The 14,621-nt window shown below is 41.5% G+C and overlaps 1 protein-coding gene across 3 annotated transcripts in view; it reads left to right on the forward strand.

Annotated features, from left to right (window-relative positions):
* LOC118103516 (E3 ubiquitin-protein ligase Midline-1) overlaps positions 1–13,913 on the forward strand; it is a 57,214-nt gene extending 43,301 nt beyond the window's left edge. For 2 of the 3 annotated variants that reach the window (XM_035150551.2, XM_035150550.2), the window contains exons 3-10: positions 531–626; positions 4,365–4,472; positions 6,012–6,160; positions 6,934–7,061; positions 7,928–8,071; positions 10,954–11,115; positions 11,365–11,572; positions 11,666–13,913. In XM_035150551.2, the coding sequence (XP_035006442.1) occupies positions 531–626; positions 4,365–4,472; positions 6,012–6,160; positions 6,934–7,061; positions 7,928–8,071; positions 10,954–11,115; positions 11,365–11,572; positions 11,666–12,014 (1,344 nt within the window). In that variant the 3' untranslated portion in view covers positions 12,015–13,913. The remainder of the gene's footprint in view (positions 1–530; positions 627–4,364; positions 4,473–6,011; positions 6,161–6,933; positions 7,062–7,927; positions 8,072–10,953; positions 11,116–11,364; positions 11,573–11,665) is intronic. The other variant, XM_035150552.2, reaches the window with a different exon arrangement.
* Positions 13,914–14,621: the final 708 nt, after the last annotated feature.

A 14,621-nucleotide genomic window follows, 5' to 3' on the forward strand; every position in this document is an offset into this window, starting at 1 on the left:
TGGTGCTCAGTGGAGTGGCTCTCCCAGTCACATCCTCTCCTAGTGTAGGCTTCTCTCCGTCGGAGGCTCGGACAGGGCAGGATGAGGAGGCAGTACAGGGATGAGGGGTATCACCCGCGCTCAGAGGTATGTGGACCCTAAACGCACCCCTTCCGAGAGCGGGGGGGAATAACGTGCAACTATTTGGGGGATGTTGCAGAAGAGGAGCTGAGGGAAAACACTGCTTCTCTTTGATTCATCAGTGCAGTTTGACCTAAGAATAGCAAACATGTTCTCTCTCGGTTTCTTTTGCCTTTTTTAAAAGTGTAGTTGTTCCACTTGCTTTACAACTTTTTGTGTTTTCTGATGTAGCACCTGTCTTTGCCTCGTGTTAGATGATAAACCTGAGGGGAAAGATCTGTTGGATTTTTCTCTTCGCCTTCGATTTACCGGTTCTGCGATCCATTTCCGTTTCTTTGCATTTATGTCTCTGACGTTTATCCGTTTCATTTATTCACTTTGTTGTCTTTGTGCTTTTTTTCGTGCTGCAGCAAGCGCTGGATTCCAACCTGAGTAATTTGATCAAGAGGAACAACGAGCTGGAGTCACTTATGGGGAAACTGATCCAGACATGTCAACATGTCGAGGTGAGTCCCAGTGGTCCTCTTAGGTCACCACACACATTATTCCAGATCCTTACATTTTATATAGTGATGTAATCGGTTCTCTGGGAATTTTGAAATGCTGCTAAATAAGTAAAAACAACCACTGTTTCTTAGTTTTTTTATATTTGCTGTGTTTGTGAATGTGTTATTTGGTATTTGATGAGTTAAGAGTTATCAATTTCACATTCGCTAATGACAACCACAGACTCATCCGCGATATCACGTGTAGCATGACTCAGAGATTGAGATCAGTGTTCTTTAGCTTAGCATGTTGCTATAGTTTAGCAGCTAAATGGGGCTGTATAGTATGAGAACACTGTTTAAAAACATATTGTATTTTACACCTGATTAGTTTGCAATAATATATCAATAATCATTTAAGTGATTTATTAAGTAAATATAACATATTTAAATTTGCTCCTTGCATTCTTATGTTTTTTTAATTATTATTTTTAATATAAAATATTATTCATGTATAGTAAAAATTTGCTTTTCAACTTGTGGTTAAAAAAGCTCATGATTTATAGATGTCACTTTACCATTTCCTTCGATAAAAAAAAAACTATAGACTTATAAAACTATTACATAACATATTCTATAAATGCTTAAAATAATTATTTCCCTCAAATCCTATTTTCATGCCAAACATTTTATCATGATTAAGCGTTATATTTCTATAGATTTTTATAGATTAATGTGAAAATGTGCATTTTGGCATCAGTTGATAATGACTTTGCATTATACTGTATATTCTGAAATGTGCACAAATTAAGGTTAACTTCTTTTCCTCAGTTTCATTATTGCATGAGCAGCATTTGAGTTGTTTTTGTGATAACTCAGGATGATAAAGTTTGTACATGTCTGTGTATTCTGTCGGCTACATAAGGCAAATCTGTGCTGATCCTGCCTGTTCATGTTACACTAGCCCACTAAGAAGCTTTAAATAAAGCAACGCCACAGGGTTAAAAGGCACTGACGTCTTTGTTCAGAAATAATGGAGGACCTGCTCTCTACACAAGCTGCAAGGAAAAGAGGATTGCGGTTTAGTGGGGGGCAAAGTGCATTTTTTATGCAAACATTTCTGTTGTTTTTCTGTGAGCTACAGCGGGAGGGCAAATTGTAACGATGCAGACATTTTCTCTCGATTATCACAAAGGAAAGAAATTGCAGACACTCTCCTCTAAAAATCAGAGGTGAATAAATGATGCACGTAAGGAGTGAAAAAAAAAAAAGAAAAAGCATGACCTATTTCTATGGCTACACGTACAGTACGGTTTCACAACACACTCTAAAACCTTACACCAAGTAAGAACCGTGATAGCACGTTGTCTATAGGTGAGAAAAAGTCATATTGCACAAGGAGATGATGGAAGTCTTTGAACTGAGCCAAAAATAAGGATGTGACAAGGCTAAAATACAGAGCTAAATAAATAAGGGTCAGTCAGGAAAAGCACTGCACAGGCAGCTTGGCGTGCTGTTGATGCAGCTTTCTGAATATTTCAAATCACACTGATCTCTTCCAAAGCCTCTCTGGAGATGGCTGCTGAGATTCCCTGATATCTTTGAGACTCTATGTGAGATGTGTGATACGAGTATTATTGAAATTGAAAAAGTTATTTTATTTTAAAATTGCAGAGACCACATTCTTCATCAGTGGCACCACATCTAGTTCAATGCAATGATCCCGCACTGCATTGCCTAAAAGCTAAAAGCTTATGCTGCACTAATGTCGTGTTGGAGTGATGGGGAATACATGAGGCCTCTTAAGTTTGAACTCACCTTCCCTGCAGAAAGTTTCGTCGACGTGCGTGTGCGCGTGTGATTCACCGGATGTCCCAGTCAGGGCGCAATCTGTCACACTGATCATATGCTCCAGAAGGCTCTGCCCACAGTCACTAGATGCTCCAAATATTTACACGGCACATGATGTACTGTGGTGCATGTGTGTGTGTGTGTGTCTTAGACACTGTCTAGTTGAGACTGTTATATTTTGGGTTACAAAATGTCTTCATTTCAATATTTGATTATATTCTGTCCCAGTTATGCTTGAATTTGACGAGGATTAACCTTAGCGTGCATGTGTGTGTATATGACAATATGTGTGAGTCTCTGTTGCCTTGTGGGTGGCGGTTCCACACAGATGAACAATATTGGAGCGTGTCGCCTTTCGTCACATGGAGTTCTCGAGGTTAACAGTCATCAGATGTTAGAGAAAGTGCATGTAGAGCTTTGATGGAAACTAAAAAACTAAGAAAAGCACTAAGTATGCAATACAGATCCATTTGGATTTAACTGGAGTTGTCGGAAACACAATAAACACCACAGCCAATATTTTTACATTTGTATATGTAAAGGAATTGGCGAGATAATACACATACATATACAGTATACACACTTTTCACAGAGAAAAAAGTAAAGTTTTCCCCGTAGCTGCCACAGCGATGAAGAACAAACCAATTAGCGGTGTTGAGGAGACAGATGCACATGCAGCCACCCTGCGCAGCTCCGCTCACATTTTGAGCTCAGCACGTCTCACATCAGCACCGAGATGTGATCCAGGTGGCAAATTGTTTCTGTTGGCAACGCCGTGCCAGAAAGAAAATCACATAAATGCTGTTGAGGCAGGGACCTTGAGGATACTGAGGAAGTCCTCTTCAGCCTTGTTTGGCTCTGTGGCGGAAAGGCAAATGACTCCACATGATGTCATTATTAACACACCTGTCAGCGTGTGTGTGCGTGTTTTCTGTGCCCGCGTGTGATTAACTGCGCCGTCTTGTTGGCTTGGCAACACTCGCAGCAGACTTCCCTTTTCATTGCTCCCCATGCTATCGCTTTGCCGCTGCAAGAAAACACTTTATAAGGTGCTGAAAGGACCGCGAGGAAATGACCACAATGAGAAATTGCACATTATGTCCGAACCTACAGTCTTATAATTGGACTTGAACAACTTTTATGGCCTGCTGAGACTGTAAAGGATCCAACAGCAAAGTGAATCTAATAACTCAGCGAGTGGAGCCGGATGCCATTTCTCTCCTAAAGACCCTGAGTGTAATCAACGACATCAACTGCAGTTTCCCAAACACCTTGCAGCTAAATTAAATCATTTTTCATAAGCCAGACACGACTTGGGACAGCACAGCCACAGAAAGGAAACATGTAAAGTTAGGACAAGCCCTCGCCTTTGTGTTCTTGGAGTCTGTAAAGGCCACAGTTTGACCTATGTCCACATAGATGTAGTCGTGTTTAACTGTAAAGCTTTAATTTTCAGGTCAATCTAGATGGAAACTTAGTTTCACGGCCATTTCCCAACTGTAAATTTCAACTACTTTCATTCAATTGTGGGGACTGGGAAGTGTGAGATGTTCTAAAGGCACTGCATACTACATACTGCACATCACACACTCCAGAGACAGATATAATGCACAATGTAGCAGAAAAGGTCTGATTTCAGACACAGCTCTTGTGTCTGGCGTGCCGCGTCTGCCCCTGACAATCACACAGCCTCTTGCTTATTTTACTTGTCACTCAGCAATCAAGCCAGCAGGAGGAAAAATGGCTAAATATGCCTCATCTTGCTCAAGTGTTTTGCTCCCAGACGAGAGGGAGGGCTGATGGCGGAAAATGACACCCTTTCCCCCTGGGTCAGCGTGATGAGGAGCCGGTGAGCATGTACCCCTCCATCTTCATTTATCTAATACTGTTTGGTGAATTGGTTCTCAGGTGAACGCGTCGCGCCAGGAGGGCAAGCTCATGGAGGAGTGCGACCTCCTGATTGACATCATTCAGCAGAGGAGGCAGATCATTGGGAGCAAGATCAAGGAGGGGAAGGTGAGGTGATAGTTACACAAGTCACATACTCGTGTGTTTTCTTGCCTAATTCTTGGAAAACAGTCGCCCCTTTTCAAAGCTACACATGGAGTCACTTGTCATTTTGTTCTTCCAGCACAAACTGAATTACGTAATACGTAGAGGAGTCCTTGATAATTAAAAACTATGGTTTCATCCATTTCAGCCTAATAATATTCAGTCATCTGCCTAGAAATAAAAATCAGGTCAACATCTCTATTCCTAGCAAATGCAACCAAAGTTGGTACAAACCAATAATCCAAAGGTTTGGACTCCTACAGTTGATTGACTGCTAATGGTCTCACCTTTCATTCCTTTGTAAACACTCTTCAAGCTAACACCAGACCTCGATCTCTGTCGGTGCTTCATCACAGCCACGGCTCGGCTGCCTCAAAAGCAAACCTTTCAACACGTTCCAAACAGACGGTGAAAACAGACAGACTGGCCAAGAGTAGATCCCAGAGCATATGGACGGGATGTGTTTACTTGTTCTTTAAACCCAGATGATTTTTTTTTTTAAACGTGCCTATTGAGACTTGGAACACACAAAAGGTTTTTTTTTAGGACTGTGCAAGGATGAACACATATTTATGTTTTAGCCAACAGATTTATACTAATTGCTTTTTTTAGGGAAGTGCTAGATTATTATCAAACACAATTAAAATGCCTTTATTTTTTTTCCAGAGACCAGGTTTCCCTGCTTAGTCTGCCTTATGTGCCTTTTTTAAAATGTGGTGCTGACTGTGTGTTTCAATGGATTTAAAGTGAGATTACAGTGTTTTGGTTCTTTACAAGCCAAACTGATGATGAAATGTCCTTTGACCTCAATCCAGGCGCTGGCCTCAATCTGTCTGGTAAAATCTCTGCTCAAGGGAGTGGGAGGGAAACTGAGTGGTGAACAAAAGGGAAATGGAAAAAAACAAAGAAATTGTGTGCAACTATAATCGACACTGGCCTGGGAAAAAAAAGTAGTGGACATGGGAGAAGCTTAATTCATGTCGTTTTTCATGTTTCTCGTTGATTAGAAATCAACTTTCTCCTGAAGCTCAACTGTATAAATCAGTAAACCTTGAACTTTTCCAGTTCATTTACTGCAGCTTCAGTTACAAGAGAACCAGAAACAAGCACGGAGGCCAAAACAAATCAGCTTTAAGCCCCTGTAACTTGAGCTAAGCATGATGGACGTGTTCATGCCCTTTTGCTACAATTTAATTTCTCGGATGTTCATAGCAATTAAGAGAACATGAAGAAATACATGACCACCAGCATCAATCAACTCCAAACCTGACCTTTTCGTGTATAAGTGACTTAGAAATGTTAACATTCATCTCCCTGCCCATGTGAAACCTCATATTTTTGGGTCATTCTCTTTCGTCAGCTCCGATTATGTTCTCGTCCTTAATGATCTGCAGCACCTTAACCCGGATGAGGGCATTTTCACGCCCTCTCGGTTTGATGATTTTATCTGGCCTACAGCGGCGCTGTTCTCAGGCTTCTCTTCGCTTTTGCCATTCTCTCCAGACACAGAGGCTTCGGAAGCTCGCCCAGCAGATCTCAAACTGCAAGCAGTGCATCGAGAGGTCCTCGGCGCTGATCACGCAGGCCGACCAGACGCTGAAGGAGACCGACCACGCTCGCTTCCTGCAGACTGCCAAGAGCATCAACGAGAGGTCAGACACATTCATGCTTTTGAGTTGTTTAGCTACGGTCGAATTTGAGCAGGAGGTAAAGAAAATGCACACAATTTTATGATTTTCAACAGCAAAGACAAGTAGGGAGGGACTTCATCTTTTACTGAGCTTATAATTATTTCACTCTCTGTTTAAGCTGGCTGACTAATTGATTTGGCAATTTCCAACAAAACCCAGTGTCCATATGTTCATTCTCAGGAGAAATAAAGACTGATATAAAAGCAAATCCTTTAGTCTCTTAAACAAAAAAGGGTTTCAATCAGAATTTAGTCTGCAGAGAAGCACTAATTAAAGGCTGACTCTATTCAGATTTGAAACCCAGTTCTTCTTTTATAGAAAACAACAAACACCTATGATGCTGCTGTGCAGTTTTTCAGTCCTCTAGTGTGTAACATAGATTTTTAGTTTATGTAAAAGTTCTGCAAAGTTACAAAACCTAAAGTTTCAATGCCAAATTTGCATAATGCACCCCTAGTGGCTAGTCTGGCACACCCCCTAACAAAGCCAGGTAAAGCGAGAGCAGAGGCCGACATTTCGTACACACGCTTGAAGTGGTAGACAATCACAATAGAGTGGTCCGGCTGGCCAATCAGAGCAGACTGGGCTTTATTCGGAGGAGGTACTTAAAGAGACAAGAGCTAAGACCAAGCCGTTCAGACAGAAACAGTAATAATCCAAATTCAATTTATGAATATATGCTTAATAGACCTACATGTTTAACTCCTGTTCAATTTTGCTTGATAACGATCTAGGGTTTCCATGGCAACTGCGTCAACCCAAGTGCTGATCCCTGAGATACACCTAACGGACACATTCGACACCGTCGCCCTTGACTTCACCAGAGAGAAGAAGCTTCTGGAGAGTCTGGATTACCTCACAGGTAAAGAAAAAATAAATCTTCCCGTTCTATGAGACACTCAACTCTAACGTCAAAATTAGCCTCTAGGATACTTTTCGACGTCACATTATCAAAACATCACTGTATGAATCACGCTGGGGACAAAAACCAAGGCATCACGCGTGGTGGACTTGAGGGTCTGCGAAAATGGTTGGCTCGTATATACTCTGTGCGATGCATGAGGGCTTTGCTGGAGGGCCTTTTCACAAAGTGAATCAGACTGAATCACTCCACTCTGTGCAGCCACTCTTGACAGAAGGCTCAGGAGAAGGAGCGAGTGACAGACACAGAACGAGGGAGGAAGTGGCTTTAAAATCAATTTAAGCTGTGCCTTTGTATCTTTGTTTTGTTACCTCTTTCCATTCTCATTCTACAAGAGGCTCCGCGGCTTGAATACTAAAGGGATTTATTTTATTTATCTTTCCATAGAATAAAGAACTGCTCATGAATCAATAAACAAGTGTAAGAGAGCCAACTCAGGATCTCTGCTTACGTAAGACCCCACATTAGTTTCTGCTAAAAGGATTGTGATATTTATTCGTCCATGCACTTGAACTATACTTTATTATTTCCTTTCTGCATTACTTTTAATGCTCAACCTACCACTCTAGTGAAAAGAACATCTTCAATCCTGTGTGTAATGAAGCCTTTACCCACAAGGATTCAGCCCAGTGAACACGTGAGGTTAAGTGGGGCTACTGTTTGTTAAAGCAACTGACAAACTTGGAGCGTGGTGTCATTTTAGAATGTCACTAATGTAATATGCAAGCTGTGTACAAACACAACATATGACATTAGAGCCTGAGATGGTGTTGGATGATTGGATTTTCTTTTTTCCCCACACGCAGCTCCGAATGCTCCGTGCATACGAGAGGAGTTGTGCACGGCTTCCTACGACACCATCACCGTCCACTGGACGTCTGACGATGAATTCACAGTGGTGTCCTATGAGCTCCAGTATGCCATCTTCACGGGACAGTCCAACATCGCCAGTAAGTAATGAGGCAGACGAGGAATTCAGCAATCAACATCGCAGTAGTGCTAAAAGCCATCTTCAGGGCTTGAGCGACAATAAAGCTAATGGGGTCATATCATGCTGGGAATTTGTGGGCAATTTATAATCTACAATTAAAAACTTACTGATGGTGGGTCGCTTTGATTCAGGGACTTTTCAAAGTACACCAGCACCCGAGGCCTGTTTTTTGGGGGCAGCATTCAACAATTGACCAAATAACCCTAATTAAAATCTGAACACAGGGACATGATGGTTATATTAAATATCAATAAGATTTGATGGGTTTACTTAAAATACTTCAATGGGACATCATCATCATCATCATAACTCTGCTCTGAAATCATACAGAAACGTAGAGCTGCAGAACTAGTATGCTGATTCTTCTTCCCTAAGCCATAACCCTAAGTACACTCGACCAATCATCAGTCTCACCTGTTCATCATGACACTTCACCCCGTTTCTATAATATCAAATATGTAAGTAAGACCACACTTAACAATAGCATGTCCCATCCACTAACATGGAGGAAGCAGGTTGTACAACGTGTACTGCAGGCAGCCACTAGGTGATGATTGGAACTTTTTGTTGCTGTAGTTGTCCATGTACATTTAAACAGGAAGGTGCAGCAAATTTTATTTGCAACTATAAAGTAAATGTAAATAAATACAGGATTAAATAATGCAAATTAATTGAATACAAGAGGCCTGTTTGCTTCTTCACTGTTGCGAACCCCATGAACTTAAACTTTATAAAATAGAATCTTAGCTCTGGCCCCGGCCATTGTCCCACAAGATGCATATAAACACCTCCAGTGCATTTGTAACACACAGTTACCGACTGTTTTACAGCCCTGACATCTGCACTATGCAATCCCGCTGCTTCACTGGTGCCCACTAGTTCCCCTTCGGCAGCTCAGAGTCTGAAGCGCTTATCTAAAAAGCTGCGATACAGCAGTGGAAGTGGAACCTCCTGAAGTGAACCCTGCCGCATTTATGCTACTATCAGCCCTCAGATGTTGTCTTCAAATGACTGTAGCTTGTGAAGAATGAACGCAGAGATTTGACAATAGTGGAGCGGAGAATCAACGCAGAGCACTCAGCAAAAAAGATGAGACGTTCAGAGGATGTACAGATGCCTGTACATGCGAGACGTTTAAGGTTTCAGTGGCACCGACAAAGTGAAACGTCGTAGCAGGAGATGACAGCCGAGGATGAATCAGCATCGCAGACACACACTTAGCGCCACAATGTCTAGTTCGACAGCGATAGACATGCCGTATAGGCTGACACACACACACACACACACGCACACACACGCACACAAGACCCAGAAAACCGTTGAGCACACTCGAGTGAGCAGCAACTACAAGAAAGAAAATGGGGTCAGGACATCTAAAGACGAGCTCCCCTGCTCTCTTTCAATCAAACTGCTATTTCTCTGTCTTTCATCTCTTCTTTTTTTCCGCTTCAAATAGATATACCCCACAGCAAAAAATCCTCCTTCCTTTCTCTCTTTCTTTTTTCCTTCCTTTCTTTCCCCTTTTTTCAACTCAATCTGCCACGGGATTCCTTCACCTTTTGTCACTGCCTTTTCATTACTTTACAGTTCAAAGCACGCTCGGAGGCGACAGCTATTAAACTAATGTGACACTTTATTTCCCCCCCCCTTTCTTTCCCCTCTTGCTTATACACTGTCTGCCGTTTCCCCCGTCTCCTTCTGTTCACCGAGAATGCTGTGATTTTCCTTCCCTGCTGTTTTCACATCCGATAATGTCAGAGGTGTCGCTGTCGGCGTCTGCGTCATGTGCCAGAAAACATCCCCCCCCAAGGCCCACTTAAGATGAATCAAGGAAACAGTCCTGTAATGTTAATGTAATAACAACAGCAACACTGCAACATTATTAACTCTAGTGCAGAATTGTTCAGTGTAGAGCTGGATTTCCTGAGGGAAACGTGTGTCAAGACGATAGCAACCAACTTGCTTCCTTATCTGCTATTTTTGTTTGATATACGTCTGGAACTACAAGCTGCATAAAAAAGGTTAATTTTAATTAATGTGTTTATTTTAAGCGTCTAAAAATGGACATCCCACAGGCGGCCCCTGACTGGCTGAAGGAGACTGTTGTTGGCATGGCCCTGTTTAAATAAATCTAAAATAAAAAAAGTACCAGAGCTACAACATCCATTATAGTTTATTAACTTATATAACCTTTTGACCTACTAGAGTTTAATGATATGAAGCTCTAGGGTAGCTCTGGGATAAGCTCTGATTCCAAAGAAAGGAGAGGTAGAGAGGGGAATAAGTACAGAAACATGGTTAAAAGTTTTCAGGTTCGTATAAAGGTCATATTGCCTTCATCACATAATAAAATCGTTTTTATCGATCATAACCCCAAAAAACTTTTGAAACTGCTCAGCTTTTCGATAATCTGTCCGTAATACAAGAAGATGGACGATGCATCCATCAACAAAATGCCTTCTTTTTAGCTGATCTTGTCAAATCTGATTAGTTTCATTATTTACCATTCAAGTACAGGAATGAAGTGTATCTTTCAGTGCCACGGGATAAAACACACACAGAAAGATACACACATTCAGAGCTGAGAGGGCACGATGTGTGAATGGTTTCCTCGTGTGGCCTTTTCACGCCTGCTCTCGTTGCCTCCGGCTCACACACAACCAGCCATTTGATTCACTGTCCAGTCACACAGCTCCACCTCCCTCACTCCTCTCTATCAAAAACCTGTTTTTTATGTTATTTTCTTGCACAAAACCTGAGCTGATCATTTCATTTATCTTCAATCCCTCACTTCTGCGTGTCTCTCTGCTCGTCTCACCCTCTTCCCCCCCTCCCTCCCAGGTCTCTGCAACTCCCTGGAGAGCTGGATGATTGTTCCCAACATCAAGCAGAACCACTACACGGTGCACGGCCTGCAGAGCGGCACCAAGTACATCTTTGTTGTCAAGGCCATTAACCAGGCGGGAAGCAGAAGCAGTGAACCAGGGACTCTGAAGACCAACAGTAAGCGGCTGATGATGACACTTCATACAGGATCAAGCTTTATAAGGAAAATCCATAAGTAAACATTCACGCAACCCCAATTGGGTTTCTTATGTTGCTTGCTCCACTGGAAATAGATCCATCAGTATATATGAAATTTAATTAACTGAAAATAAATTGGCTGCTCCGTAAGGAACGTTGCCCGTTATAGATCTCGATGCACTGCCACTTCAAAATCAATATTTCATTTTCCTCCCTCTCCTCTCCCAGGCCAGCCTTTCAAGCTGGACCCCAAGTCTGCTCACAAGAAGCTGAAGGTGTCCCACGATAACCTGACGGTGGAGCGGGACGAAACCACGTCCAAGAAGGGCCATAGCCAGGATCGCTTCTCCAGCCAGAGCAGCTATGGCGTGGTGGGGAACGTCTATATTGACAGCGGGCGCCACTATTGGGAGGCTCTAATTGGAGGGAGCACATGGTGAGAATCATAATCTAGTGTCTAATTAAAGGTTTAAAAATGGTGTTCGTTGCAGCATCTCGACGGATAACGGTATCTCCCACTCCTCCTCAGGTACGCGGTGGGCATAGCCTACAAATCCGCCCCCAAGCACGAGTGGATCGGCAAAAACTCCTCCTCCTGGGTGCTCTGCCGCTGCAACAACTCCTGGGTGGTGCGCCACAACAGCAAGGAGCTGGCCATCGAGCCCTCGCCCCACCTGCGACGCGTCGGCGTCCTGCTGGACTACGACGCCGGATACGTCACCTTCTACGACGCCGTGGGCTCCCAGCACCTGCACACGTTTCACGTCACCTTCGTCCAGCCCGTGTGTCCCGTGTTCAACGTGTGGAATAAGTGTCTGACCATTCTCACCGGTCTACCCATCCCCGACCACCTGGAGGGAGTGGATCCCAACAACTGAAGGCTTTAGATGGACAGATGGAAATAAATCAGCATAAACTGGCCTCATTATCCTAAAGCTGCACTGGGCAAGATTTGTAGAATTACTCGTGCTCCCATTGAGAACAGAAGTGTCCATTCCGCTTCAATTCACTAGGATCTGCTGCATTTGAGCAAATTAAATCCCACTCGTGTGCGGTTTGGCACCCGGAGGCGGTGACAAAAGTACATGAGTCAGATAATGACGACAGTCTCAATCAGAAATAATCCCAACACTTGCTACTGTTGGTGTAAAGTTAACTAGTGCAGCTTTACAGTGCAAAGACAAGAAGAAGAAGACGAAACTCTCGAGGCGTTATTTCACCTAACCCCCTCAAAAGTGGTTATCAATTGTTTACTATGATTTCTAACAGAATAAGATGCTGGTTCATGTTGTATTGACTCAAAAAGACTTGATGGCAATAAGCTGGAGTCAGTCCACAGGAAACAGGACAAATGGACCTTGATAGTACTCTATGGCACTTTTGGGCTGCGATGGGCGTATTTGTACCATGGCAACGAGGGAAAAAAAGCCACAAATCAATTTCTAATTTTGCTTTTTTGTTGTTTTACACCCTTTTATCAGATATAGCACTTTGAAAATCCCTTAAAGTATTCACACTAGAAACATGCACAGATTAACGCAATCACATTCCTTCTTTATTCCATCATGGTTGCTAAAAAGAGCAGAACAGTGTATATTTTGTAAAACGCATAGACTTCCCCCCTTATCTCCCCCTTCCCATTCAAAAAAAAGAACCAAAGCAGCCGTTGCTGTCTGTGCAGGTGTCTTTACAGAGAATTCTACTCTTAATAAATGCTGAATTATTTTTAGAAATGTTACAGAGAGGAAATAGCATTATGCTAATATTGAAACAGATGATTCCTTTAAATGTAGACCTTGTTTTTGCACATTGTTCATACTTTATTCATGGCTTCATTCAAATTGGGTGCAATTTACATGCGTTCATATTGGGAAAATGTTGTGTTCTGTTTGATTTATTGTGTAAATGTCTATTTTGTTTTCAGGCATCATGGTTTTATGTGATGCATAGTATGTGAGTTTACAGTTGTAAAGTCCCGGGTTATTACTGGAGATAAGGGGTAAAATGTACAATTTCACTTTTGCCAACACTCCAGAACCAGGACTTTGCTTTTAATAAAGAGTGTCTTCCCATTTCATTTTAAATAATACATCTTACGTGTCATTGTCACACTGAGGTCTTACATCATCAAATCCACATGCAGCACATTGTTTAAAGGTATTCAAAGTTCAGATACTCTATAAAATACAACTTGTTCACTTTATCAAAACAACACTTGGAGCTCTCCTTGGATGTTATGCAGAATGGTAATAGGAGGAAGATGCACTCACTCTTTATTTGGAATCATTGGCTGAATCTTTCTTGTACTGTCCTGAATTCCCTGCCATTCAAAAATGGACGACATCAGATTCAGCCACTGACGATCTTTAGACCAAGATCCTTACAACAAAACCCCCAAAGGGATATTGTCAATTTTAAATAATATAACTATGTTTTGTTCTATATATTAAAATGTTTGATTATAGAGAAATGAAGCTCCTCAGTGTAAATACAATTATTTGGTTGTATTTCCCAATGTTGCTGAGTGATGAGTAATAATATGGAGGACAAATCTCATTCTTTAATTCTGTGTTTCCTTGGCAATAAATTCAACTGTACGTTTCCTTGTATCTGGTATGCATATATAGTGCTTAATTTAATGTTTCCATTATGAACATGGTGTTATATGTTCCGTCTCTGTGGACATCTCTGTGGAAAACAGGATATAAGTGCTTGCATCACTGTCGTCTGACATACTGTAAGTCTGAGAAGGTCAAAAATAAATGTTCCTTTTCACAGTCTGTCTTTATTTTCTCCCAGTGAAGTAATGTGGCGACGTGACACTGTCAAGAGCTGTTTTCATACAGTAGGATGCAGTGAAGTGCCATTTTTTAGGAAAGTTTAGACTATGGCATTTCGATCTGCGTGAATTCACTGCTGCCCTTTAGGGGAGTCTTGCAAATAGTAGGTATGAGTCGTGTATGTTCTTCTTCTCGTGCACTCACAGTTATAAAAGCCAAAGTCAGGTCAGCCCCTGTCATAGTAAACATTTCAATATTAGCAAGTGGATCACAAGTCTTCTTGTATGTGAATGTTGTGATAAACCTACAGATAAATAGCATCCAACTCACTTGAATCATTAATAATGGAATTTAAATTTTTAACTTGAATAATTGTACAGTCTAACTAAATCTGAATGAAGTTAAAATATGTTTTTATATTTTATTTTGAAACTTTAAAACACAGATTCATTTAATTTATTGCCAGAATTAGGTAAATATTAGCCTATAACTTGCTTATGATAGGAGTGATATAAATTAGAAAAAAAATGCTCATGTAAAATGAGAGTATATTATAATATATAGATTGTGTTGGTACAGTGTGGCTTATATCAATCTTTGCTTTTTAAATATGTTACATAAATTCAACATGAAAATATGTATTAATACAATTTGTAACAGAGATGGTAAAAAAAAAAAATTGTGCTCGTCCTGAGGCTACCTCCA

This window comes from Hippoglossus stenolepis, chromosome 24, assembly GCF_022539355.2.
Source record: "Hippoglossus stenolepis isolate QCI-W04-F060 chromosome 24, HSTE1.2, whole genome shotgun sequence".
Classification (NCBI taxonomy): Eukaryota; Metazoa; Chordata; class Actinopteri; order Pleuronectiformes; family Pleuronectidae; genus Hippoglossus; species Hippoglossus stenolepis.